The sequence below is a fragment of the Taurulus bubalis genome, assembly GCF_910589615.1.
Source record: "Taurulus bubalis genome assembly, chromosome: 2".
Taxonomy (NCBI): domain Eukaryota; kingdom Metazoa; phylum Chordata; class Actinopteri; order Perciformes; family Cottidae; genus Taurulus; species Taurulus bubalis.
This window is the reverse complement of record NC_136590.1, coordinates 21,605,092-21,629,619: the sequence shown is the minus strand read 5'-3', so window position 1 is coordinate 21,629,619 and position 24,528 is coordinate 21,605,092. Positions and strand designations below refer to the sequence as shown.

Sequence of the window (24,528 nt, the reverse complement as noted above, 5' to 3'; positions counted from 1 at the left end):
GAAGAGGCTAATCAGATTTTTCCTTGAAAGCCATTCAGAGGGGAAACATTTCAGCCTCATTGGATTGAACAAAGTCTCGTGATCTCGGATCAAAGTGAAATGCACTTAAATGAGGAAAGCCTCAATGAAACAACACATGCTCGTCATATCGGATTTACGAAGTCTTGATTGTGCGACGATTAAGGCTGTTAAAAAGTCTCGTCAATCCAAATGCCGCTTTCCAATGTTTTTGTTATGTATATTTTCCAAAGGTTTTATAATAGGTTTGCGTGAATTGAATCAGTGTAAGGTGAATAATGGGATTCTGTAAAAAAATTAAAACAATTCCAACTGACTTCTGTTTTACAACAATGTCTGTGTAAAGGTCCCGTTACTCTTGGAAGTTAAACAACCTGCAAAATGCAAGTTTTAGTGCAAATGCTAGGAAGAAATCTCTACCATCCATACCACTAATTCATCACATGTAATCTGTACTCTGACTTTTAAATCACATTTTGTTATGACTTTCTTGTCAATATATACTGTGGCTTTTCAATGATTTATTTCCTTTTGTCTTTTTTTCAACATTCTATACCATTACTTTCTTCGACATATACTTTGACTTCCTTTTCACCCAACATGCTTTTTTTTGACAGAGTAAACTGTGATTTTTTTATTGACTTTTTTGACAAACAAAGAAATAGCATCATAAATTGGTCATACATTATATTATGTTTATTCCTAATGGTAAACAAATTAGTTTGTTCTCAGAAAGCCAACTGCGGTTTAACACCTTTTTTAAAAACCATACATTTCATGATTTGCAGTCCTATTGCGGCTGCTTTAACTAAACAAAACGCTCAACGTCTACAGTACATTTCATACTGTACTGTACGTGTTCTGCTAGTTTGTAAGTGTACAAACCAAAAAGGACATGAAATAAAATGACCTGAGAGCAGAGTGTAAGTGACCAAAGGACAGAAATTTCCCAAAACAATTTCATAATAGTGTACGTGATCTGACCTTGGCATCCAAAGCATAATTATGATATTTGATTGCACTAATGTGCGTATGTTAACAGTGCATACAAAAAAAAGAGAAGTGTTTTGTTTATTCTCCTCGTTAACAGGCGGGAACGACCCGCCTCTTGCGGATGCATTCCCAGATCCATCCGGGTGAGACTCTCTGGGCCTTGCTGTCTTCCTCGGGTGCGGCCAGCGTGTGCGTGGCGGAGGAAGTGTCGTAATCCGGAACGACGTCTCCGTCGTACGCAACAAAGTAGCGCCGCAGCTTCTGGAAATCCTGCACCGAGACCGGCAGGAAGAGCTTCACGCCGCTGAAGATGTCCAGCAGCGTCTACGGGAAACAGTCAACAGTAATGTGGTGTTCAAGCTGCAGCATTCATTGTATTACATATTAAACTGATCATCAAGCAACTTGTAGATTATTTAAGCACGTTCTGGGAACATAATACTGTGTCAGGATTAAAAAAACAGAGGTGGATAGCCATTAACCTACAGTCAGAGTTGTAATATGTGGGAGCTCGTCTTTGTCTACATCTAAATAAACTCGTCATACAGACCTTGTCACTTCTTGGCTCTATTAGTGTCGAGGTCGGCTTCGTCTTGGTTTGTCCATTACTGCACTGGACACTTTCACTCTTCACCTGATGGGAATCAGAACGCTCAATTTATAACATGCAGCTCTAGATCGCTGTAATTGTGTGTGTCTGAAATGCAGTAAATACCTTTTTGGCACTGGGTGCTTCTAGTCCAGGAGTGCGAGGCTCAGATTTCACCACCTTTGTTTTGGGTGTGCTGCTGCTGCCGCCTGTGAATAGAGAGCATGTTGATGAGATAACAAATAAAAAGGAAGTTGCAACACTGAATCCACACGAGGGTCAATAATTTTGCCTGTTTAATGTTTTTTTTCCGGCATACGACTGACTGGTTTATGGGGTTTTTTGAGGAAAAAAAAAAAAAAGCCATAAAAAAAGTACAATACTTTGGCTTTATTCCGTGACGTTCTTGGACATTTTTAACCTGACAGACCCTTGTTATGTATTAAATGTGACCTATTTAAAGTGAAACTGTTGAAATGGACCGCAGAGGATTCAAGCGTCTTTGACTACTAGAAAAGCGCTATACAAAATTAAAGTAGTATTTTTAAACAATGCATGTAGTTCATGTCTTTGAGAAACTGTGGTCTAAATCTGAAGTGAATATCTTTGGTTTTCAACTAAAAAAACGAAATACGTAATTTGCCTCATGACAATTTATGGAAGCCCGTTTCCGCCACACAAAAGTAAAAAAGTAGAAATTATGAGATAAAAAGTCATGAGATGAAAAAAGTTGAAATTACAAGATAGTAAGTGTGCATGTGCTTCAGTGACGCTGTTATCTACGCTGTCTTCACAGGTCTCTTCATCCCCTCGTCGGTCTAACCATGAAAACGATATGCAAGCGTAACTTGACGCTTTAGCTCAACAAATAATTGCTATTGCTATTAATGTTTTGCTATTAATGTAGCTGTTGCACGTGTTTCTCAAAAGGGAGCTACTGGTAAAAGCAGGAAAGCTACGAGACGTTATCTTGCTTATTGTGTGGTTTATTCGGGGACAGTACACAGGCTACTTTTTCTTTAGTGGCGGAAACGGGCTTCCATGCATTTGTGTTGTACCATTAAATAAAACAAATTATGTAAACCTTTGCATAAGCATTATTGTGTAGAGTAAAAAATAGTGAAACCCTTTATGTCGCTTGCTTGTGTACTCACTGGTCTTCTTGGGCGGAGGTTTACGGGCCGAGGGCGCCGGGGAGCTTCCTCCGCTGTCGCCCCCCGAGGAGCTCCTCTCCTCTTTGACTGCCGACGGTCCGGCGCTCACGTGGAAGTCGCAGTTCTCCTTCGATATGCGGAAGAGCTCCTAAGAACCGGGACGGAACGACCGCGTGAGCTTCAGCCAAGAGACGTTACATGTTCTACCACAAGAGATTTAAAGGGCCGCCGTGTTTTACTGCCTTGGCCAATGTTTCAATTAATTTGTCAATGTTTTGTTGAAAGTAATCAAACAATCCCAGGACTCATACTTTGGGTATTCAGTAGCAGATGAGCCGATTTCCAAAAGCGTCTTGTGATTCAGGGTTCATACACATTTTGACAAAATAGTGCAACATGAAAAAGTGAGAAAATGTAGTATTTAAACTAACAATGAGAATTCCAAAGCATACAGTAAACCTTAAATGACACAAATGAATGAGACAATAGTTTGATTAAAAGAATAAACATTTATATAGATGCCTGTATGTATGCCTGCTTATATTTTGAGCGTCTTTGTTTTAAAAACGTATTAATTATTTTAAACTCGGCGTGAATGAACGACATGAACAAAACAAATTTCCATGACTTTTCCATTATTTTGGGATTTAATTTTTTTTAAGGACTTTTCCAGGCCTCGAAATAACCATTTTAAAATTCCATGACTTTTCCATGAGCGTAAGAACCCTGTTCCTGCACTCTGGACTAAATGCACATTATTAATCCCCCATGCTGCATCGTGTGTGTGTGTGTGTGTGTGTGTGTGTGTGAGTGTGAGAGTGAGTGAGTGAGTGAGTGAGTGAGTGAGTGAGTGAGTGAGTGAGTGAGTGAGTGAGTGAGTGAGTGAGTGAGTGAGTGAGTGAGTGAAATGGTGATGTCCCTACTTTAAGCTGGTCCAGGTTGGTGGCGGTCTTCCAGTCCTTGTCATCGCGGATGCGTGTCATTCGGGGAAAGCGGATGGAGATGCCATCAGCGGTGTGCATTTCTGATTTAGAAAACTCTGCGCCTGTGATCTCCCAGACAGGTGCTTTCTGCAGCAGAGACAGAAATGACATAGAATGAATTTTAAAAAAAAGCAATTTGAACTTCTGCTCAAATATGTGTGTCTATTTTCAGACTTGAGAGCCAGAAAGGGTTCTTTCAATCTCTGAAGTTATGTGTTTTCATGCAAAACAGCTGCCGGCTCTGATCGATTTTTTTGGAGACATTTCTGCAGAAAAATGTATGTAAGTTGCCCCTTATTCTCATTTTCCGGATCATTTTGAACACTGTTTTGAAACACGGTTTTTGGACTGAATATGCTTCCTAACATGTCAATGCTTGTGTTTATTGATGCTTTAGGTCAGGGGTCTCAAACGCGCGGCCCGCGAGCCGATATTTTGTGGCCCCCTACTTGACATCAAAGTTTAGTGTTAGTGCGGCCCGCGCGTTTTTCTGAGGTCCGCGCGCGGCCCCGTAAGATAACGTTTACTGGACGTTTCTATTAATAGCTCCGTGACAAAACGGAGTAGAAAAAAGATTCAGATACTGCTAGATGCACCAAAGTCTGGAGGTTCCGCCCGCTTCTCTGTGTGATCATACGCGCCTGGCATGGCAGCTCTGCTCTGCTGTTCAGTATTACTCTGCGCTAGACACACGACCATGCGCCGGTAAAGAGTACACAGTACACACACACATGCATACAGAGTACACATGTTGTTCTTGTTCTGAAAACTGTTCTTGAAAAAACAAGACTGAAACATGCACATTGTGTAAACATTGTAAATAGTTCGTTTTTCTATAGAACATATTTTGACTCATATATACATACATATGAAATATATATAGTAAATATTTTGTTTGAAAACAAAAACTGTTGTAATATTAATGTTTCATGTGCACACACCCCATGAAGCTTGATCTGTAGTATGAAGTAATTTCTCAGTCCCGAGTCTGTTGCAAATGGAACTTATTGACTTGCAGCAGTGATCTAAAAGATAAACTCAGAGGAGAACCAGACATGATGGACCATTTCTGAGAGAATTGCCTCCATCCTTCCCTGAGCAGACAAAAGTGATCAGTTGGGTCATGTACCTTTTTGGAAGCATATATCTGTGAGAAACCTTTCTCCTCTATGAACTTTAATAAATGCAAGTACAGGTCCAGGCTTAGTGATGCCCATCGTGAACCTGGATCAGGGTTTCACTGTGATGAAATATGTTATGAATGTGTGGCCCTCCGATGAGATCACAATACCAGCGGTGGCCCCAAGCCAAATTGAGTTTGAGACCCCTGCTTTAGGTCATAATCTTTCTAAAGACGTGCCGTATTAGTCTGTGGGTTGATGTTAAGACATCGAACAATACAATTAAAAAAACTTGGGGAGCAATCGCAGAGTCATTTTTGGGGAATCTTGCTCAGACTTTTGATCATACTTATGCTGAAAATAAGAGAAATATCACCTGAGGATCACGAATAACGAAATCTGGATAATAGTTCTTGATGATTTTCAGCCAGCCTGGGATCTTGCTTGGCTCCTACACAAAGACACACACACACACACAAATGATTAACCTTCGGGTTTCATTAGATCAGCTCAATACCACAGACGGGCCTCTCGGTGGTCACCTTGCTGATTTTGATCACGTCCAGCTCCTTCTGGAGACGGGCCAAGGTGACGTCGTCGTAGCCACCGGAGCATTTGGTGACCGTGCACCACTTCCTGGAGTGCGGGTCATAGCAGCCCATTAGGAAGCTGGACATGATGCCACCTGGTGGGCAGAAGAATACACGGCATTAGGATGCATAATCCTACACTGTAGAAATGTCACTTAACGTCCCAAAATTAGCCTCCTTAAATCTACTTTTCCTCTTTTGTCCCACAATATGTTCAGTGTTTTTCATCCTTTTAGTTTCTGCTGTTCGCTGCATGAGCATTAGCCGTGTTTTTGAGATTTGTACAATTGTTTTTGCATTTGTTATGCTTCCATTGTGTGATATGCTCATTAACCAAGCCTCCTCAGTGGCGACCATATATACTTCCATGTAGAGATATATATATATATATATATATGCAAAGAAGCAGATGTAAAAATGTAATTTCCTACAAATCATTTTTTTTTAAATATTCATATACATGAATATACAGCGTCTTCATTTAATATATATATATATATATATATATATATATATATACATATATATACATACATACATACATACATACATACACACATCTTTGATCAGCGTTAAGATCAAACATCTTTGATCAGCGTTAAGATCAAACATCTTTGATCACCTGTAAGATCTACAGTGTCTTCATTTCCCTCCAACTTGTTTTTAAATGCAAGCTAGTCAGCTTGCTATCACGTTAGCTAACGTGTTTGGGTTGTGTATTGTCGTTAAAGTTACGTTATGTTCCGTTACAGTTCAGTCTTGCTTGTAAGAAAAACGTAACGTGATGAAACATGCCGTCACCCCCCGGTCTGGTTCAGTTAAACCGGCACACCGACGGATCTGGCTGCAGGTTTATTTTTTTGACTCAAAGTAGAATGAATCAAATCACGTAGTTGGGCTTAGCCAACAACGTGACATCGTGATCATAAGAGGCCCAGATATTAATCAGATGATGTGAATGAAATAGTTTAAGGAAGAGGACGCTCTATATGTAGCGCAGCTTGATGCAGGGCTGAGATGAAGTGGAGCAGGGCCTGACGGTGGAGGTTAAAACAGACGTGAGAGGAGCAGTACAGCTTCCCACTGTCCCAGTGTTTCATACATATTGATAAAGCATGGTATGCTAAAAGCAGCCTCTGCTCCAAGGAGATCAATTACAGTAAAAAGGGCTCACATGCCTATATATTTGGCAGATGTAAAGCATACATGTTTATGTTTTTGTGTTAGTCCATTTTTATCTTGTTTTTTTAATTAACAGCTCAGGGATGTTCAAGGAGCAACCTGTTTGTGCACTTTCTGAAGATGTTTTGCACTGTCAGTTCTGTTTTTGAATAAAGGGTTTGAAATTAATGCTTTTTTGTTCTTTTATCCGATTCACCGGAAAAAAATAATCGACCGATTAATCGATTATTAAAATAATCGTTAGTTGTAGCCATATATATATATATATATATATATATATATATATATATAAGCAAAACCGTTCTTACAGACCATTGTTGTACCATTTATTTGTCATTTTTGTTTCAATAAAAAAGGAAAATCCTTCCATTTTTGTCCTCATCGCTTATTCGACAATAAAAGCAAAATATAAGTAAATTCAGACCGCAAGATTGAGGAAAGTTTGACTGCTTGTGTTGTATCTCTTCCCTTCGCCGGTTTACTGCATCGGGCTTACTGGGCGCCGGATGACGCGCCGTTCTAAAATTGTTAATTTGGGAGTCTCCAGAGTCACACGACTCCTCGTACAGGAAGTGGGCGATCGGGGCTCTACTGACCGTTTGAGCCTTTTCCATAGAAGGCCCCGAGCACCACCAGGTCCGCCGTGTCCGCCATTGCGCCTTCGTTCAGATAGTCCTTCTTCACCTTCAGCCAGTGGCGCTTCCCTGGTTCATACGAGCCCTGAGACATAAGGATCATCACAGCTTCATCATCTGTATAACTAATCATTGCTCATTGTGTTGGTCCGCACATTACAAACAGAATCCCGTCAGATAAAAAAAAAGAAGAAGAAACTAACCTTTAAGTCTTTTAGCACCAGGCCTTCAAGTCCCTCTCTGATGACCCGGGTTATCATTTCAGCCAGATCTCCTGCCCTCTGTGTACACACACACACGCACACACAGTCACAGATGTATTCACACGTCAAAAAAGCCCAATGTGGAGTTGAACCTACGGTGACGTGTTTCATCTCTGAGAACAGGATCCGGTTGGTCACCTCCACCATGTTGTCCACCAGGAACTTCCTGCGTTCACACAGCGGCCTGCAGAGCACAACGACACCGGATCAACGAGGTATTAATGTACAATATATCTGTGACAGAACCGGGTGATACAAAAGTACTTTTAAACAAATTTCCCCTTGGGGATTAATAAAGTATATCTATCTATCTATCTATCTATCTATCTATCTATCTATCTATCTATCTATCTATCTATAAGTATAGGGGGGCGGGGAGGGACCTCTGGTGGGCTGCTTTGTTTTTTTGTGTTTAAATAGAAATTATGAAATATCCTACTCTACAACTACATGTGAAAATCTAGGGAGATATATTTTACACACATATACCACCGATTCATTGATCCTTCAATAATGCTACTTCTGCCTGACTTACTAGGACTGGTACTGGAAATGAAGATAACCTGAAGTAAAAGTACCAAAGGTACCCTCATCCAAACACACAATCAATACAAAGGGCCGTCGTCATGTTGAGAGACAAATTCAAAAACACCTTCGGGTCATTAATCAGAATCAGAATCCGTTTATTGCCAGGAATGTTTGCACAGACGAGGAATTTAGTTGGGCGGAAGGTGCATACATTAGACATTAGACATTAGACGAGACAAACAACAATCAACGACAGCAACAGTGCAAAAAGTCTAAATAAGATAAGGATAAAGTGCTCAGACAACAGATAACATTAATGTGAGTGTATGTTTAAGTTAAAGTTAAGTGTATGTATTAAGTGTATTAAAGTTAAGTGTATGTGGCATTTTAAAGTGACGTGTGCATTTAAGTTAAAGTTAAGTGTATGTGGCATGAGTGTTTAAATATGAATTGTGCAGTGGAGTGACCGGTAGGAGGAGAGAAAGGAATAAAAATAAAAATAAAAATAAATGGTCCGAAAGAAAGAATGGTCCGTGAATAGTCCTGTGATAGTCAGTCAGTGGGGAACCCGGGCTCTATTGATTAGCCCGACTGCCGACGGGAAGAAACTGTTAGTGTGGCGTGAGCTCTTAGTCCTGATGGACCTCAACCTCCTGCCAGAGGGAAGGGACACGAACAGGTTGTGTCCAGGGTGAGAGGGGTCAGCTACGATCTTTCTTGCCTGCTTCAGTGACCTGGAAGTGGACAGGACCTGGAGGGATGGCAAATTGCAGCCAATCACCCTCTCAGCAGAGCGGATGATGCGCTGCAGCCTGGCCTTGTCCTTGGCAGTGGCATGCCAGACAGTGATGGAGGAGCAGAGGATGGACTCAATGATGGCAGTGTAGAACTGCACCATCATTTTCTTTGGCAGGTTGAATTTCCTCAGCTGCCTCAGGAAGAACATCCTTTGCTGAGCCTTCTTTGTGATGGAGCTGATGTTCAGCTCCCACTTAAGGTCCTGGGAAATGATGGAGCCCAGGAAGCGGAAGGACTCCACAGCGTCGACGGTGGAGTCACACAGGATGAGAGGGGCGTGTGGGGCTGCATTCCTTCTGAAGTCCACAACCATCTCCACTGTCTTCAGAGCGTTGAGCTCCAGGTTGTTCTGGCTGCACCAGGTCTCCAGGTGGTCAGTCTCCCACCTGGAGGCAGACTCGTCCCCACCAGCGATGAGTCCGATGAGGGTGGTGTCATCCGCGAACTTTAGGAGCTTGACGGACTGGTGACTGGAGGTGCAGCTGTTGGTGTACAGGAAGAAGAGCAGAGGGGAAAGAACGCAGCCTTGGGGGGAACCGGTGCTGGTGGTCCGAGAGCCTGAGACGTGTTTCCCCAGCTTCACGTGCTGCTTCCTGTCAGTCAGGAAGTCTGTGATCCACCTGCAGGTGGAGTCGGGCACGTGCAGCTGGGAGAGCTTGTCCTGCAGCAGAGACGGGATGATGGTGTTAAAGGAAGAGCTGAAGTCCACGAACAGGATCCTGGCATAGGTTCCTGGGGAGTCCAGATGCTGGAGGATGTGGTGGAGGGCCATGTTGACTGCATCGTCTACAGACCTGTCGGCCCTGTAGGCGAACTGCAGAGGGTCCAGGAGTGGGTCAGTCAGTGTTTTGAGGTGGGACAGGACCAGGCGCTCAAAGGACTTCATGACCACAGAGGTCAGGGCGACGGGCCTGTAGTCATTGAGTCCTATGATCCTGGGTTTCTTGGGGACGGGGATGATGGTGGAGGCCTTGAAGCAGGCTGGTATGTGGCATGTCTCCAGGGAGGTGTTGAAGATCTCAGTGAACACCGGAGACAGCTGATCAGCGCAGTGCTTCAGGGTGGAGGGGGAGAGTCCGGGTCCGCTGCTTTGCGGGGGTTTTGTTTTTTAAACAGTCTGTTGTTGTCCCTCTCCAGAATAGTGAGGGTCGTCACTGGGGAGGGCGGTGATAGAGAGGCGTGAACCCCTGATGGACTGGGGGAGGGTGGGCTGATGGTTTGTGGCTGGCTGATGGGCCTGTGGGGGATGGCGTCAGGACTGCTCCATTGTCTATCAAAGCGACAGTAGAACTTGTTCAGCTCGTCTGCCAGGCGGAGGTCGTTCATGGCGTGGGGGGTTTTCGGCTTGTAGCTGGTAATCTGCCTGAGCCCTCTCCAGACAGAAGCAGAGTCACTTGCTGATAGCTGTTGTTGCAGTTTCTCAGAGTACTGTCGTTTAGCATCTCTCACCGCCTTGCTAAACCTGTATTTTGACTCTGTATACAAGTCCTTGTCCCCACTCCTGAATGCCTGGTCTTTTTGCAGCCGTAGCTTCCTGAGTTCCGCTGTGAACCAGGGTTTGTCGTTGTTATAACTCACCCTGGAGCTGGTTGGAACACAGCTGTCCTCACAGAAGCTGATGTAGGAAGTTACAGCCTCTGTGTACTCATCCAGACTGTTAGTGGCAATCTCCTATTCTTAGCTTTTTTTTCTACACTTTACTCGCTGTTGTTTTTCATACATTCATACATACATACATACATACATGATTTATTTATTTAATCAGTTTCCTTTAAAACCTAACGGTTTATCAATTCTTTTATTTTGTAGCACGATGATTATGAAGCACATTACCTCTCCATGAGACTCACGCCATTGAAGTAGATGCAGTCGAAAACAAAAAGGCACACGTTGGCATCTTGAAAGGCGGCTTTCTGAAGGGAGAGGAACGTGTGAGGTGTGACAACAATGACCCCAACAAAAACAAACAAGGGGCAGATTGGTTGCTGTGTTCTCACCTTGTGTACACCCAGAGTACCAAAGGGAAGTGGTTTACTGGTGTTTGTGTCGATTAGAAGAACTTCCGCATCCAGTATCATGCTGTGGCCTCCGGGGAACGCCAGAGGGATGAATTCCTTGAAATGGGCGACCTGAAAAACACCAACACGAACACAGGGCTCAGGTCCTGTTGATACTATCACAGAACTCACAGGCGTTAACAGGTTCGACACGGTGGGAAAAAAACTAATTTCAATGATAACGTGGATTAAGAAATATAAAAAAACAAAATAGGAGATGAAATGACAAAAAACATGTATGAATACGAAGGTTTCACAGAATATTCTGAATCAAAATCAATAGTCGACACTGTTAAGTATTCAGTTTAGTGCGCATGCGCAAGTTCAGTTTTGTTCTAGAGCAGGGGTCGGCAACCCGCGGCTCTTTAGCCGCATGCGGCTCTTTAGCCTCATGCGGCTCTTTAGCCGCATGCGGCTCTTTAGCCGCATGCGGCTCTTTAGCCGCATGCGGCTCTTTAGCCGCATGCGGCTCTTTAGCCTCATGCGGCTCTTTATTTAAACATTTAATGTTTAAATATTTCTTTAACAAAAATGTGCGTCACATCCTGTCACGTAGCTGTCAAGCCTCTTTCCTGCAGGTGGCTACTCGTGATTCAGAGCCCTGCCCTCGCTAAACCATCAACGGATAAATAAATAAATATCACGGAGGAAAGTGGAGCGTTTAATTCTGCGTGGACGTATTCATTTGCTTTCACTGCCAATGATGCTGCTGACATGTCTGCATGATATGTGGCGAGAAATTAGCAAAAAACTGAAAGGTGTCAAGTTGCAGAAGAGCGATTTCCTCAACTGCTGCAGTAAACTGAGCAAAGTAAATATACTTTCAGGAAGCTGATCAAGTCTCCAGACTCAACTACTGCTGCTGGTTCTGTGGCAGCTCATGAGACACTGAGGCGTCCACTAGTAAAGACGGATCCGTCTTTACGACGGATGCGTTTAAAATGTAAAACTCACGTGAAGACAGGGATCGAACCTGCTACCTTGTGATTACAGGGCGAACACTCTACCACATGAGCCACATTTATAAACAATATTCAAGGATTGCATAGTTGTGCTTTTAATTGATCTCAATGTAGCCGACACATGACTATTTTTTGTCTCCTCTTCATAAGAGTTTGATAGTTATAAACAGGTAAAATAGCAATACAATGTCAAACATTGTCTTTATTCTCGTCCTATAATTTCATAAATACAACAAACTATAGTTTTTTGTGTATATATATATATATATATTATGACTATATATAAAACTTCAGAAGCTGTGATATCAAATAGCTTTTGCGGCTCCAGACACATTTTTTTGTGTTTAAAAAAGGGCAAAATGGCTCTTTGGATAGGAAAGGTTGCTGACCCCTGTTCTAGAGGAACTGATGTAATGTATCCCATTGTTGTTGTTGGACAGAAGTAAAGCTTTAAACATAAACCTTCGTCACTGGATTCACTGATTTAACATGGTAGCAGAGGATGGCGGCTGGAAATTACAAAACTCCGCCGCAGTTTGACAAGAAGAAGTCTTACGAGAGCTGGAAAAATGAGGTTGAAGTTTGGAGGCTGGTGACAAACCTGGACGAAAAGAAGCAGGCCTTGGTGGTTGCTCTATCGCTGACGGGAAGAGCGAGGGATAGTGCGCTAGAAATCGCCGCAGCGGATTTGAACGTCGATGGAGGAATGCTTATACTTCTCACGAAATTGGACTCTGTTTTTTTGAAAGAGGAAAAGGATCGGCAGTACGAGGCGTACACAGAGTTTGACCGGATCGCGAGAGAAAATGGCGTCTCTATGGTCGACTACATTATCGAGTTTGAGCGCCGGTACAACAGACTACGTAAGTTCAAGATGGAGCTTCCAGATGCTGTGTTAGCTTTCAAGCTACTAGATACTGCAGGACTTAATGTTAAAGACAAACAATTGGCACTTACCGCATGCCCAGAGCTTTCGTTTGTTAACATGAAGTCAGGCTTGAACAGAATCTTTGGCGATAACTCTCCACAAGAGGGAGCTAATGACCTCCGTGTGAGTGTGGGAGCTGGCGACTCTGCGCGTGAAAGTAATGTCAGGTCAAGCCCACAAAACCATACGGCTGTTCAAGGGACGAATCCACTCGACAGATATGGAAGAAGGACAAGATGTGCAGTCTGCCAAAGCACGTATCAGTGGGCAAAGGATTGTCCTCACAAAAATGAACATGCAAAATTGACAGAAGATGAGAAGATGACAGATGTTGAAGAATGCAACATTACTCTATTATCAAAAGAATCGTTGACTGACACAGAGATATTCATGGTGGAGTCTCTAGGATCAGCTGTAATTGACATAGCTTGCACTAGGACTGTGTGTGGAGAAAAATGGCTTGACCATTACATGAGTGGACTAACACAACGCGAGTTATTGAAAATGGAGGACACAAAGAGTGCAAGAGCATTCAAGTTTGGTGATGGCAAACTTGTTCATTCTACAAAGAAAGTACAAATCCCAGCCATGACAGGACAGACTAGATGTCAAATTGAAACAGAAGTAGTTCCAGTAAATATCCCATTGCTTTTAAGCAAAACGTCACTGAAAAGAGCAGGTGCCGTTTTAGACATTGAAAATGACAAAGCCACAATGTTTAAAAAAACCAGTGAAACTTGAACTAACTTCTTCAGGACACTATTGTGTGAAAATTAGAGATGAGAGTAACACAGAACAACATGAGCTCCAGAATGAGGATGACATTCTCACTGTGACAGAAAACATGACAACAAAAGAAAAACAGAAAGTTCTGGTTAAACTACACAAGCAATTTGAACATGCCTCTGTTGACAGACTGAAACAACTACTGGCCTGCTCAGGTAATGCTGATGCTGAATGCACCACAATTCTTAAGGACATTGTACACAACTGTGAGACATGCATTAGATACAGCAAGCCAAAGCTAGCGGTGGGTTTTCCCATGGCCTCAACCTACAATGAAACTGTAGCTGTAGATTTGCATGAGCTAGAGTGTGGTATCTGCATGCAATTGACCACTTCACACGCTTCAGTGCATGGATCATCGTCACCACCAAGAAAACCAGGGAGATTGTAAAGCACTTTATACATTGCTGGATAAGTGTTCATGGTCCTCCAAGTAGACTGTTCAGTGGCAACGGGGGAGAATTCAACAACGAAGATATGAGAGACATGGCTGAAAGCTTCAACATTGAAGTAAAAACAACAGCAGCTTACAGCCCATGGAGCAATGGGCTTTTGGAAAGGCATAATCAAACCCTCACTGAAATCCTGTTGAAAGTGAAGAGGGACAATGGATGTGACTGGAGGACGGCCCTCGACTGGGCCCTGATGGCAAAGAACTCCATGCACAACATGCATGGCTACAGTCCCTACCAGCTGGTATTTGGACAGAATCCAAATCTGCCTTCAGTTCTCACTAATAAGCCGCCAGCTCTGGAAGGTACTAATAATATGAGTACTTGGATAGCCCAGCATATCACAACATTACATACTGCAAGAAGAGCGTTTACAGAAGCCGAGTGCTCTGAAAGGATCCAAAGAGCCCTCCGTGAACAACTGCGGCCCATTGATGACCGATACGAAACAGGAGACAAAGTCTACTTCAAACGGGTGGATTGTACAGAATGGAAAGGTCCAGGTGTGGTCATCGGCCAAGATGGTGTGGTGATATTTGTGAGGCATGGAGGCACTTAGATAACCCACAAGCAGTGCTGGGAGAAAGGGACATTCAGCTGGAAGCGACTGAACATCCTACCACATTACCAAAACCTGATTTTAATACCACATTAACAGAACCTGGCTATAATGAGAATAACTATGACACTGAAAACAAAAGTGAGGAGGAGACACCTACAAATGATGAGGATAACAGCAAACCCTCTCACACACCAAGACAGCCAGAAGGAGGTAGTCATGTTCAATTTGACGCATCACAGAACAACTCAACCACAACCTGTGAAGACCTAAAGCCTAGTTTATGGTTCTCCGTCAGGTCGACGGCGTACCTACGCCGTCGACGCAGACCCCTACGCCGTAGCCTGACGCGCACCTCCAAAAAATCCGAACTACGCGTCCCGTTGACGTGGACCGCAAGCGCTGTGATTGGTCCGCTCAGAACGTAATTTCCGGCAGTTGCTTTTTCCCAGCCTCGACCGGTTTAGTGGTCATACAGACCACCTCCGCAAACGTCTTCTCTGTCGCCTGCGCTTCATCATTTGCAATATAAGCATTTGCTCTTCAATATTGATGAGCTCCAACTTTAATGCAGCCGCTCCAACTTGGTCACCATTGTTTACTGTGACTGGAATTCGGCTATAACCCCTGAAACCACACAGACACACAGGAACACCGCCCTGGCGGCATGGCGGTTAATTGCAGAGCAACGCGGTCCCTCGACGCAGAACTTCGAATGCTCAACGACGGCGTCACGTCGACGGCGTCGACGTGACGGAGAACCATAAACTAGGCTTTAGTCTGAAAACTGGACAGGTAGTCACATACACAGATAGTGGGAGTGGCCAAACACACACTGGAAAAATCCTCAGCAGGACAGGAAAAGCCACTGGAACATACAAATACTGGTATAATTTGGAGTACATTGAGCCTGAGGAAATTATTGGCACTACCAGTTCTGTTGATTTAGGACGAGTACACAATCTTCAAGTGGTCCCACCTGAGCATGTTGAATTATGTGCTAGCCATCCTGAAGAAGACATACTTATTGTGAATGATGATGCCTTCATGTCTGCCAAACACAATGAACTCAGCAACTGGAAAAATAATGATGTGTTTGAAGAAATATAAGATGAAGGCCAGAAATGCATCTCGCCGAGGTGGGTGTGCACACTCAAGGAGACACCTGACGGTGTTGTACCGAAAGCTAGATTAGTTGCAAGAGGCTTTGAAGAAAGGAACACCCAGGAGCTCCCAAAAGACTCGCCTATATGTGCCTCAGAGTCTCATATGGCAGTGATATGTCAAAATAAATGGCAGCTTAACTCTATGAACATTAAAGCATCCTTTTTACAAGGCAAAGAGTTGACCCGAAATGTCTATATTCGTCCCCCCCAAGAAGCTCAGAGCAAAGGAATCCTATGGAAGTTAAAAAAGAAAGTGTGTTTATGGCCTAGCAGATGCTTCTCTGTATTGGTACAACAGAGTGAAAGACACCATGCAGCAACTGGGAGCTACTGTGTCACAAGTTGATCCAGCAGTGTTCTACTGGCTAGATGACTCCTGCAACGTGATGGGACTCCTTGCTTGTCACGTGGATGACTTCATCTGGGGAGGTTCAAAAACATTCTCCACAACAGTCGTTCCTCACTTGAAAGTTGCTTTTCAAGTTGGACGTGAAGAGCACAACACCTTCAGCTACATTGGAATGGAGGTTCACTCTTTGGAGGATGAGATACAAGTGCAACAAAGGATTTACATCAAGAATCTCCAACCCATTCCTGTGGATCTCAACAGAGCCACACAGTGAGAGGCTCCTCTAACAGACACTGAAACTGACATGTTAAAGTCGAAGATTGGCCAAATATTGTGGGTAGCAAGGCAGAGTAGACCCGACATAATGTGCGACATATCTATCGTATCATCAAGTACAAATCATGCTACTGTTCAGACTCTACACTGTGCAAACAAACTTGTTAGGAAACTGAAATCAGAAGAGGTGACCTTGAGGTTTTCTTGGGAAAAGACAGCTCGCTGAAGCTTGTGGTGTACAGTGATTCCTCGATGGGAAACCTTCCAGACGGAGGCACTCAAGGCGGACACCTGGTCATGCTTATGGGAGAGAATGGACGGTTTTCACCTATATGCTGGCATTCAAAGAGGATCAGGAGAGTTGTCCGAAGCACCTTAGCAGGAGAGACTTTGGCACTTGCAGATGGCATTGACAGTGCAGTCTTTTTAGCTACACTCTACTCCAAACTGACCACAGGTGACTGCACACGGAACAATTTGCCCATTGTCTGTGTAACGGACAATTACTCTCTTCTTGATGCGGTCAAGTTCACCAAAAGCGTGACTGAAAAGAGACTCCGCCTCGAAATCAGCAGCATCAAGGAGCTCGTCCACTCTGGGACCATCCAGCAGATCATGTGGTCAGCCTCCAAGGAACAGCTTGCTGACTGCTTGACTAAGAAGGGGACATCTGCACTCGTTCTGCTGAGGGCTCTCAGCGAAGGTGTCTGGCAACTTAAAGGCTAAACGAGCTAATCACAAAAAGCCTACCCTCAAACTCTATTCATTAAAGTTGATAATTGAAACCTATGTTTATCTGTTTAAGGTTTTAGAAAAACAAATGTTTTTTATCACTATGTTTTTCTTTAAAGAGAAAGGGGAGTTTGTTAAGTATTCAGTTTAGTGCGCATGCGCAAGTTCAGTTTTGTTCTAGAGGAACTGATGTAATGTATCCCGTTGTTGTTGGACAGAAGTAAAGCTTTAAACATGAACCTTCGTCACTGGATTCACTGATTTAACAGACACTGCACGGAAAACCACAGTTGAACAAGAGCCATGAGAGCTTTTGGGTCCCACTAAAACTCCTAAAATTATGATACTATTATAAACTTTAAATATGATCAGCATGTGTTAATAAATGCTTTGCGGCTGAGCGGAAGCCGGCGTAGACTTCGGGCTCATAAAAACACTGCTTTTCTTTTTATGGGGCAGATGACACCTTTGAGACCCACAAATGGGTTTTCCTAACAAAGTGAGAGACGGTGGAAACCTCCCAGAGCCTCGCTGTGTCCCGTCTACGTTAGTTAACCCTTTACTGGTTGTATTCCAGACCTTGTTGAGGGGAATTTATCATTGTTTTTGGTTGTTTGGGAGGAGCTGATGACTATTAAAAGCAGTATCAGTGGTGAACGTGACTGTTCTGTCGGTCTCAGCCGAGTCAAATCACGGCTTCTTAACCTCTTAGCGTTCCTGTAAAATTTGACGAAAAACGCCTATCCAGGTATACCCAAAGTAAATTGGAAGTTGTACTTGAACTATTTGGAGTAAATGCATGGTATTGGTCTCTTTTGAAAGGTAACAATCTGAAGTTGTTTTCCCTCAATAGTCAGAATCACTTTAAGTGCTGCTGACACTGAGTTATATGAGTTTGAATACACTAAAGTATAAGGTTTTGATTTCCGCCTGAACATTTCTTTGTAAATAGATGCCCGTAGATGACTATAAATGGGACTTATGGACTGGAAAACACAATGGAACCATAGCATGAAGCCTTTTCTAGTCTAAGTAAAAAGCAGATCACAATATCACAGAAAATTTATATTTTACACGTTTTTCGAATGAAATGTCTAGGCGTTTTTCCATTTTGAGACTGAAAATATTTCTGATATATATACCTATTTAAAAGGCTTATAGTCTTGCAAACTTATAGAGGTACTATTCATATGTACTACCAGTATTGCTGACACAGAGAAAATGAAGTATAAATGCATTTGTATGCTAATTCAATGACAGACTGAAGCTCTATCAGCAGCTGTCTCTTCTCATCAAATTGAAGGCTGTTGGGATAATTTCCCCCCCACCCCCTCTTCCTGGTACTTGTTTTTTAGGCAATTTCATTGGCTGTACGAAACGCCTGTTATCTGAGCCGTACGACGTGCCAGGCTTGAGCCACGCAAGGAGACAGGGGTTGACTCTGTTCTTCAACGTAGCTTCTGGTTGGGTAATGCAGCCTGTCAGTCAGGACATGAAGCTCCTATTTGTTCAAGTGGGGTAAAGGTTGGATTTCGGCGGTCATTTTGATACCGAGTTTGTAGCTGTGCTCTCATGCAAACTTGCCTTTCTGCTAAAAACACAACTGTGTACTTTCATATCTTCTAGCTGATATGAAATGATGCAACGCCAGTTGGTGGATATTTATGGATGTAATCACGTGTTTTGGACCAAATCTGTTATGGGATTTATTTTTATTGGACCTTTACGACGTAACAACTCCGTTTTTGTTGGAATGTTATGGATTTATGGATCAATATGAGGCGTCATTGGTGAGTTGCCTGGCTTTTGCTATCATTTGTTTGTTTGTTGTTGTCTGACAAAAGTCTCGTTTGTAGCTGCTGTGGTGGTCTGAGTAACACTAGGATATAATGGAAAGCATTACAAACTGTTTTTAGCCATAGACTTCTTGATAAATCTATAATGTTAAGTTGTACCCACCTTTTGGGTCATTCTTTTAAATCAGCTTGGGTAAATTACTGGGCACACTTGGCATTGATATGTGAGGTCATCACGCAATCAGTTGCAGCTTGTTTGTAGCTGCTGTGGTGGTCTGATCTTGAAACGGGTTATACAGTTGGAATCACAAGAATCGTAGGTTTCCAGAAACATATGGCACTCGTACCGGGGGTACAGTGTACACTAGAATGTATAGTAAAGGACGCCCGCGGGGACGTAGAACGTTAACAGGTTTAAATGCTCAGAATTTAATGTTTTTAAATGATCTTGTTTGAGCTAATGGTTTATTTGGGGCAACATTTTAAATGAGACATGTAGGATCAAATATTTCTGATGAAATTTTCAATTTTAAGCTTCGTTTTGGCTGCTTTTTCCTCATGCTTCATTCGTCACACATGATGTGTTCAAAGACCGTCAGGAAACTTTAACGATTATGACAATTGTTTTACAGGTTCAGAGTCTAAGTGTCTGGTGTCTACTGAGGTTTATGGGGTTCAAGGTTGTGGTGAGGATTGTATGGAGCGCAGCCTCTAGTGGTTGAGAGAATCAACACTGGAAAATCACTGAGAAAATGTCTGAATTAAACCCTGAGAAAAATCCTTTAAATTGCTAATCCAGCAGGGACCAACTTAAGGAGATTCTATCCTGACATTGTCATACTAATTGGTGTGTACAGCTGTGTCACAGGCTGTGTGTGTGTGCGCGCACACACACACACATACACACACACACACACACACACTCACTCACTTTGTGCGGCAACACAGGCTTGAGGCTGCGGCTGAAGTAGTTGAAGTTGTCGCCATTCTTGTGGACTTGCACCCGTTCTCCATCGTACTTGATCTCCGAGTACATCCCGTTGGGGCATTTCTTCATGGCGTACTCGATGGATTTACACGCCTCCGCCTGGAATCACAAAGGAACAACAACAACTTTTAGACGTTGCTGCCAATGGAAATTAAACTTTCACACCATTAAATAATACATTTTTCAACCTGAACCACACCATCTCATGTTTTGTGTCAAAGTGAATAATGGGGATAACATTTCATTTGTTTTAATTGCTCCAATATTGAGGGATAATGCTGCAAAACAAGCTTCACTGTGAAGAATCGTCCACCATAAGTGCATGTTTTTACCACCGATTCTAAAAAGGAACCTACAGAAAAAAATTTTGAACATTTTTCTTTATTTTTCACTTCATCATGTCTGTTTGTTATTGTGTCCAATAATAATAATAATCAATGTAGTTCATTCCAAATGCACTTTTGTATTGTGTCATCACACGTCTGCCGTGTGATGAGGAACTTAATGGTCCGTAGATAGTTTTTTTTGGGATGGCACATTTTAAAAATCATGCTGAATAGTTACAAGCCATCAGCAGGAAACAGTTAAAACATATTCTCTTCATCTGGTGGATTTTTCCTCTTATGGGAAGGAATCTAGGGACCTCTTCCCCCCCTGACCACCAGGGGGGCGACTCCTCTGGTTGTATAGAAGTCAATGCTTCATGTGTTAAAGCTGCATTCTCTCTACTGACCACCAGGGTCACTAAGCGTGTGGGGGGCGGCGCTCACCAACATGGGTTGGACGGGGGTCATGAGCGAGGCCTCCACGGTGAGCAGCTTCCTGGGTCCCGAGCCATTGGACGACTCCTGCTGATTCCTCAACACCCGTTCGACCACGTCGCCCAAGTTACGCGAGGCCTTGAAGGCATCGTACGCGTTTGGATCCACGGCATCCAAGCTGCAGTAGAGACGACAGACACATTGGTGTGTGTGTGAAAAAATACAATCTCTCCTCAAAGTGTGTATTTTGCTTTAAAGGAAGGAAACACTTACACGTGTTTTGCTCCGGAGTTCATCTTCAAGTCGTGTTTAATAAGCCGAACGATGCATTTCAGGTCATTGCTGGTGCATCTATGGCGAAAAGAGAATGCAGATTACACCGGGGGGAATTGTGAAGCGCATGCCAAAAGAATGACAGAAATACAAGAAAAATCTAGCTGGTTATAAAACCACAAATAGTCAAATATAAAATAACTAGTTTACTGTAATTCCCAGAAACTGTAAAAATTGAGCGGAGTTTTTTTTTTAATGTTTTTTTTCATGTATGACACGAGAAGATCTTTTTATTCACGACAGAACAAAATATTGCTTCTGTCGGTTTACAGCCCACAATATGTTATTTATGACAAATAAACACAGTCCCACTGTGTGTGTGTGCGTGCCATGCCTCAGGCAGACAAACGAGGAAAAAAGAAAACGTGTAAAACAAATACCAACAATAAAAAACAGAAGCGCAGATGAAACAAGCGGAGACAAATAATGAAAGGATTTACAAATACTGTGAAAAGAAATCACACAATCTGTCTTCTGGACTTTTACAGTGGACGTGCATTTTGAGGTGCCGATGAGCATTTACGGAAAAAGATACAAAACTAAATGATTTTCTTTTATTATATATTATTATGATTATCATTTTCTTTATGCTTTTCGTTGAAAGAAAATCTACATTTGAGTAAATATTTTGCAGCCAAATGTTTTTATATATATATAATGTTTTTATATTTATAAAAATGTTAAATGTTTTTATATTTATAATGTTTTTATATATATATATATATATATATATATATATATATATATATATATATATATATATATATATATATAAATAAATAAATAAATAATATAGAATATTCGGCCTTCGTTTAATACTCAACTTCTTTCTTTAAAGGAAATAAAGTAATCTATGAACTTGAGATGTGATTTTACAGTCAACTAGATATTTGTGGTATTTTGCTGGCTGTCTTCTTTCTTCATTTTGTTTGTACGTTCCAACAATAACGCAACAAATATGTGTGAGTACAAACAAAGGTTTTTGATACGTGGAACGTTTTTTTAAATCGTAGCAAGTCTGCACTGCTAATCATTTCACTGAATTACCTTCCCTGTAATGTTTTACTCCCCAGCCCAGGTAATGTGTTATAAAATGATGAAACACTGCTTTACTTTTTTGTGATTTCCTCCAGCTCAGTCTGCTGCTCGTCCTCCTTGGTCAGTTGGGCAAGGCGGGTTAGTGAGGCGTCCACTTCCTGGATGGTCAGGAGGCTCTTGGTTGCCGCCGGCAATGATTTACTCTCCTCAAAGAACATCCTCACTGTTTCAGACACATCGCCCTTCAAAATAATATATATATATATTAATTCCTCTGTCATCCTTTTCAAGAAGCAATGTCAAGAGACTAAATTTGGCCGATATAAAAACAAAAAAACATATTTTCCAACAGAAAATATCAATAGAACAGTGTTAAATAATTGCCGGGGAGAAAGTCTTTCGTTCTAAAATCAAGCCAAGCACAACAGATCATGAGTGGGACCACGCAGATCACAGACCTGCTCTAGATCGCGCACCATGTCGTCCTGGTTGCTCCTGAATATGCGACTGAAGAGTTTGACGATCTGCTTGTCGTTGAGGTTGTAGACGCTTTTCACGACGCCCGGCAGAAGCAGCTTCACCGTGAGGTAAAGATCTCCGTGGAACTTATCTAGGGCACAAGAAAAGAAGATTTGAGGAGAAACGTTTGCCAGACATCTCGGCCTGGCCGTGGGATTCAGTCACGTGACACGTACAGAAACCGATAAAACACACCAACCTCCGGCCGAGCCCTTCCTGAGGAACTTTTCAATGATCTGCGTCTTGACGTTGTAGCTGTTGTGTTCGGCCACCATGGCACAGAGCTTGCGAAACTCTCTGAAGAGGCAGTCCTTGTGCTGGGGGTCGCACAGCTGGGCGGACAGGGGGCTGCCTCGGCTGCCGTTGGGCGAGGGAGAGGACGGTCCCGGGCTGCCGGAGCTGCCGGAGTTGCTGGCTTTTGCAGCTGACGGGACAGAGAGGTGGAAGAGGGCATGCCATGAGACCAATTTGACAACGCTGCAGAAGAAAGATCACGATTTCTAAGCTTAGTTTAAGTTGCTTTTTCTGATGGAAGCGTTCGTCACACATGACGTGTTCGAGGACCGTCGGAAAGATGAAAATCTGACGATAATGATGATTTTAAACAGCTTCTGGCTGCTATAAACGGTGTAGTTTTTGCGATTGTTGAAAAGAAAACATGCTTTTCAATCCCACTGTCGGGTTCTGGGCTTCAGAGGGTTAAAGCAGATGCAAATGTTATTTGAGAAAAAGTATGGCATGTAAATTGAGCATTAATCTATGAGAGAAACATCAGGCAGAAGTAAATATTTTTCTGACCCCTTTCGGATCAGTCGTTTCTTTTGGCTGTTTCAGAATGAGAAATTGTTCTCTGCTTCAATTGCTTTTGTTGTAATTTTCACTTAGCTTCTTTTTTTCTTCATCTTTTGTGAACTTACCAGTGAAGCCTGAGAACTTCCGCGGCGCGTTGAGAGACGGGTCAGCGGGAGGAGCCATGAGGTTACCGGAGGTGTTCATCTTGGCCGGCGTCTTCTTCTTTGGAGTGGCACTGGCTTTGGCCATCAGGTCTGCAAGACGAGACGAATGGGGAACCATTTGACACGAGGTACCACAACTCACCGATTAGGACTCGACAGTAAAGGTCGGAGCATTCACAATCATGTACAACACACACAAACAAGCAACCAATTATTGAAGCAGTTCTGGTGTTTTAATCCTGAATCTGTTTGTTCCAGTTGTAGATCGTAAACCTCGATTTGTGAAACTCGTAAGAGATGGTTGAGGTTCAGCTCAAGGGCAACGAGTCATTTTAGCAAGTTTTTACAAATCTAGCGTGACCATCTGGACCATTTTGAAGTTATTCTAACGTGAATTATAAGGCTAAACCTGAGATGGGCTTCCAGGTTCCATGACGCTCTCCTTATATTTACTCGTACTGGTTTAACTGGTCAGCTGACGTTCGGTGCAATAATGTGAGCCACACCTAGCGTGGTGTTGAGTGGAATGCACTTACTCATTTATCGTTGACCCAGCAATTCCAAATCACTGAAAGGCGAGAGCTATCTGTGCTGCCGTGCGACGCCTACGGATTTGTTTTATTATATGTCAGTTATTGATTTGAACATGACATTGATCTCCTTTGCAGGAGTGAATCAATCGACCGGTGCTCTTTAACTGGTTGAGCAATATTGCGAGTTGAGGTTCTGCGGACAAATAAATTTGTATCAGCACTGTACCGCAGCCTCGGGTCGGTTTCATTGAATGCTGACTTTCTAAATATTTGATGGCTTATCGATCACATCAGCTAGAAAAAAAATGTCTTCCTCTTAATGTGCTCATACAGCGGATACAATAGTAATCTTGCAGAGAAACGTCTTTAAAGAATGTACTCAGCCAGGATCCAAATAGTCCAGCAGTCTGAAGTCTCACACGTAGAGATGCACAATAATAATAAAAAAGTGATCCATGTACAAAAGACAACCAGAGCTACAAC

At 42.7% G+C, this 24,528-nt stretch overlaps 2 protein-coding genes across 4 annotated transcripts in view; one reads left to right on the top strand and one right to left on the bottom strand.

Moving 5' to 3' along the window:
• The window catches only part of rad51d (RAD51 paralog D), a 21,577-nt gene extending 20,170 nt beyond the window's left edge, over nucleotides 1-1,407 (top strand). The window contains exon 11 of one of the 2 annotated variants that reach the window (XM_079214385.1): nucleotides 1,145-1,407. The gene's annotated coding sequence lies outside the window, so the exon portion shown is untranslated. Of the gene's footprint in view, nucleotides 1-1,108 lie in introns of both variants that reach the window. The other variant, XM_079214384.1, reaches the window with a different exon arrangement.
• The window catches only part of lig3 (ligase III, DNA, ATP-dependent), a 28,667-nt gene continuing 4,759 nt past the window's right edge, over nucleotides 621-24,528 (bottom strand). For both annotated transcript variants that reach the window (XM_079214382.1, XM_079214383.1), the window contains exons 3-21: nucleotides 23,474-23,602; nucleotides 22,756-22,980; nucleotides 22,496-22,647; nucleotides 22,113-22,279; nucleotides 20,940-21,017; nucleotides 20,676-20,844; nucleotides 19,849-20,004; nucleotides 10,852-10,983; nucleotides 10,688-10,767; nucleotides 7,625-7,712; nucleotides 7,469-7,546; nucleotides 7,227-7,350; nucleotides 5,401-5,543; nucleotides 5,235-5,309; nucleotides 3,678-3,824; nucleotides 2,755-2,902; nucleotides 1,727-1,809; nucleotides 1,562-1,645; nucleotides 621-1,335 (exon numbers count right to left, since the gene is read on the bottom strand). In XM_079214382.1, the coding sequence (XP_079070508.1) occupies nucleotides 1,102-1,335; nucleotides 1,562-1,645; nucleotides 1,727-1,809; nucleotides 2,755-2,902; nucleotides 3,678-3,824; nucleotides 5,235-5,309; nucleotides 5,401-5,543; nucleotides 7,227-7,350; nucleotides 7,469-7,546; nucleotides 7,625-7,712; nucleotides 10,688-10,767; nucleotides 10,852-10,983; nucleotides 19,849-20,004; nucleotides 20,676-20,844; nucleotides 20,940-21,017; nucleotides 22,113-22,279; nucleotides 22,496-22,647; nucleotides 22,756-22,980; nucleotides 23,474-23,602 (2,492 nt within the window). In that variant the 3' untranslated portion in view covers nucleotides 621-1,101. The remainder of the gene's footprint in view (nucleotides 1,336-1,561; nucleotides 1,646-1,726; nucleotides 1,810-2,754; nucleotides 2,903-3,677; nucleotides 3,825-5,234; nucleotides 5,310-5,400; nucleotides 5,544-7,226; nucleotides 7,351-7,468; nucleotides 7,547-7,624; nucleotides 7,713-10,687; nucleotides 10,768-10,851; nucleotides 10,984-19,848; nucleotides 20,005-20,675; nucleotides 20,845-20,939; nucleotides 21,018-22,112; nucleotides 22,280-22,495; nucleotides 22,648-22,755; nucleotides 22,981-23,473; nucleotides 23,603-24,528) is intronic.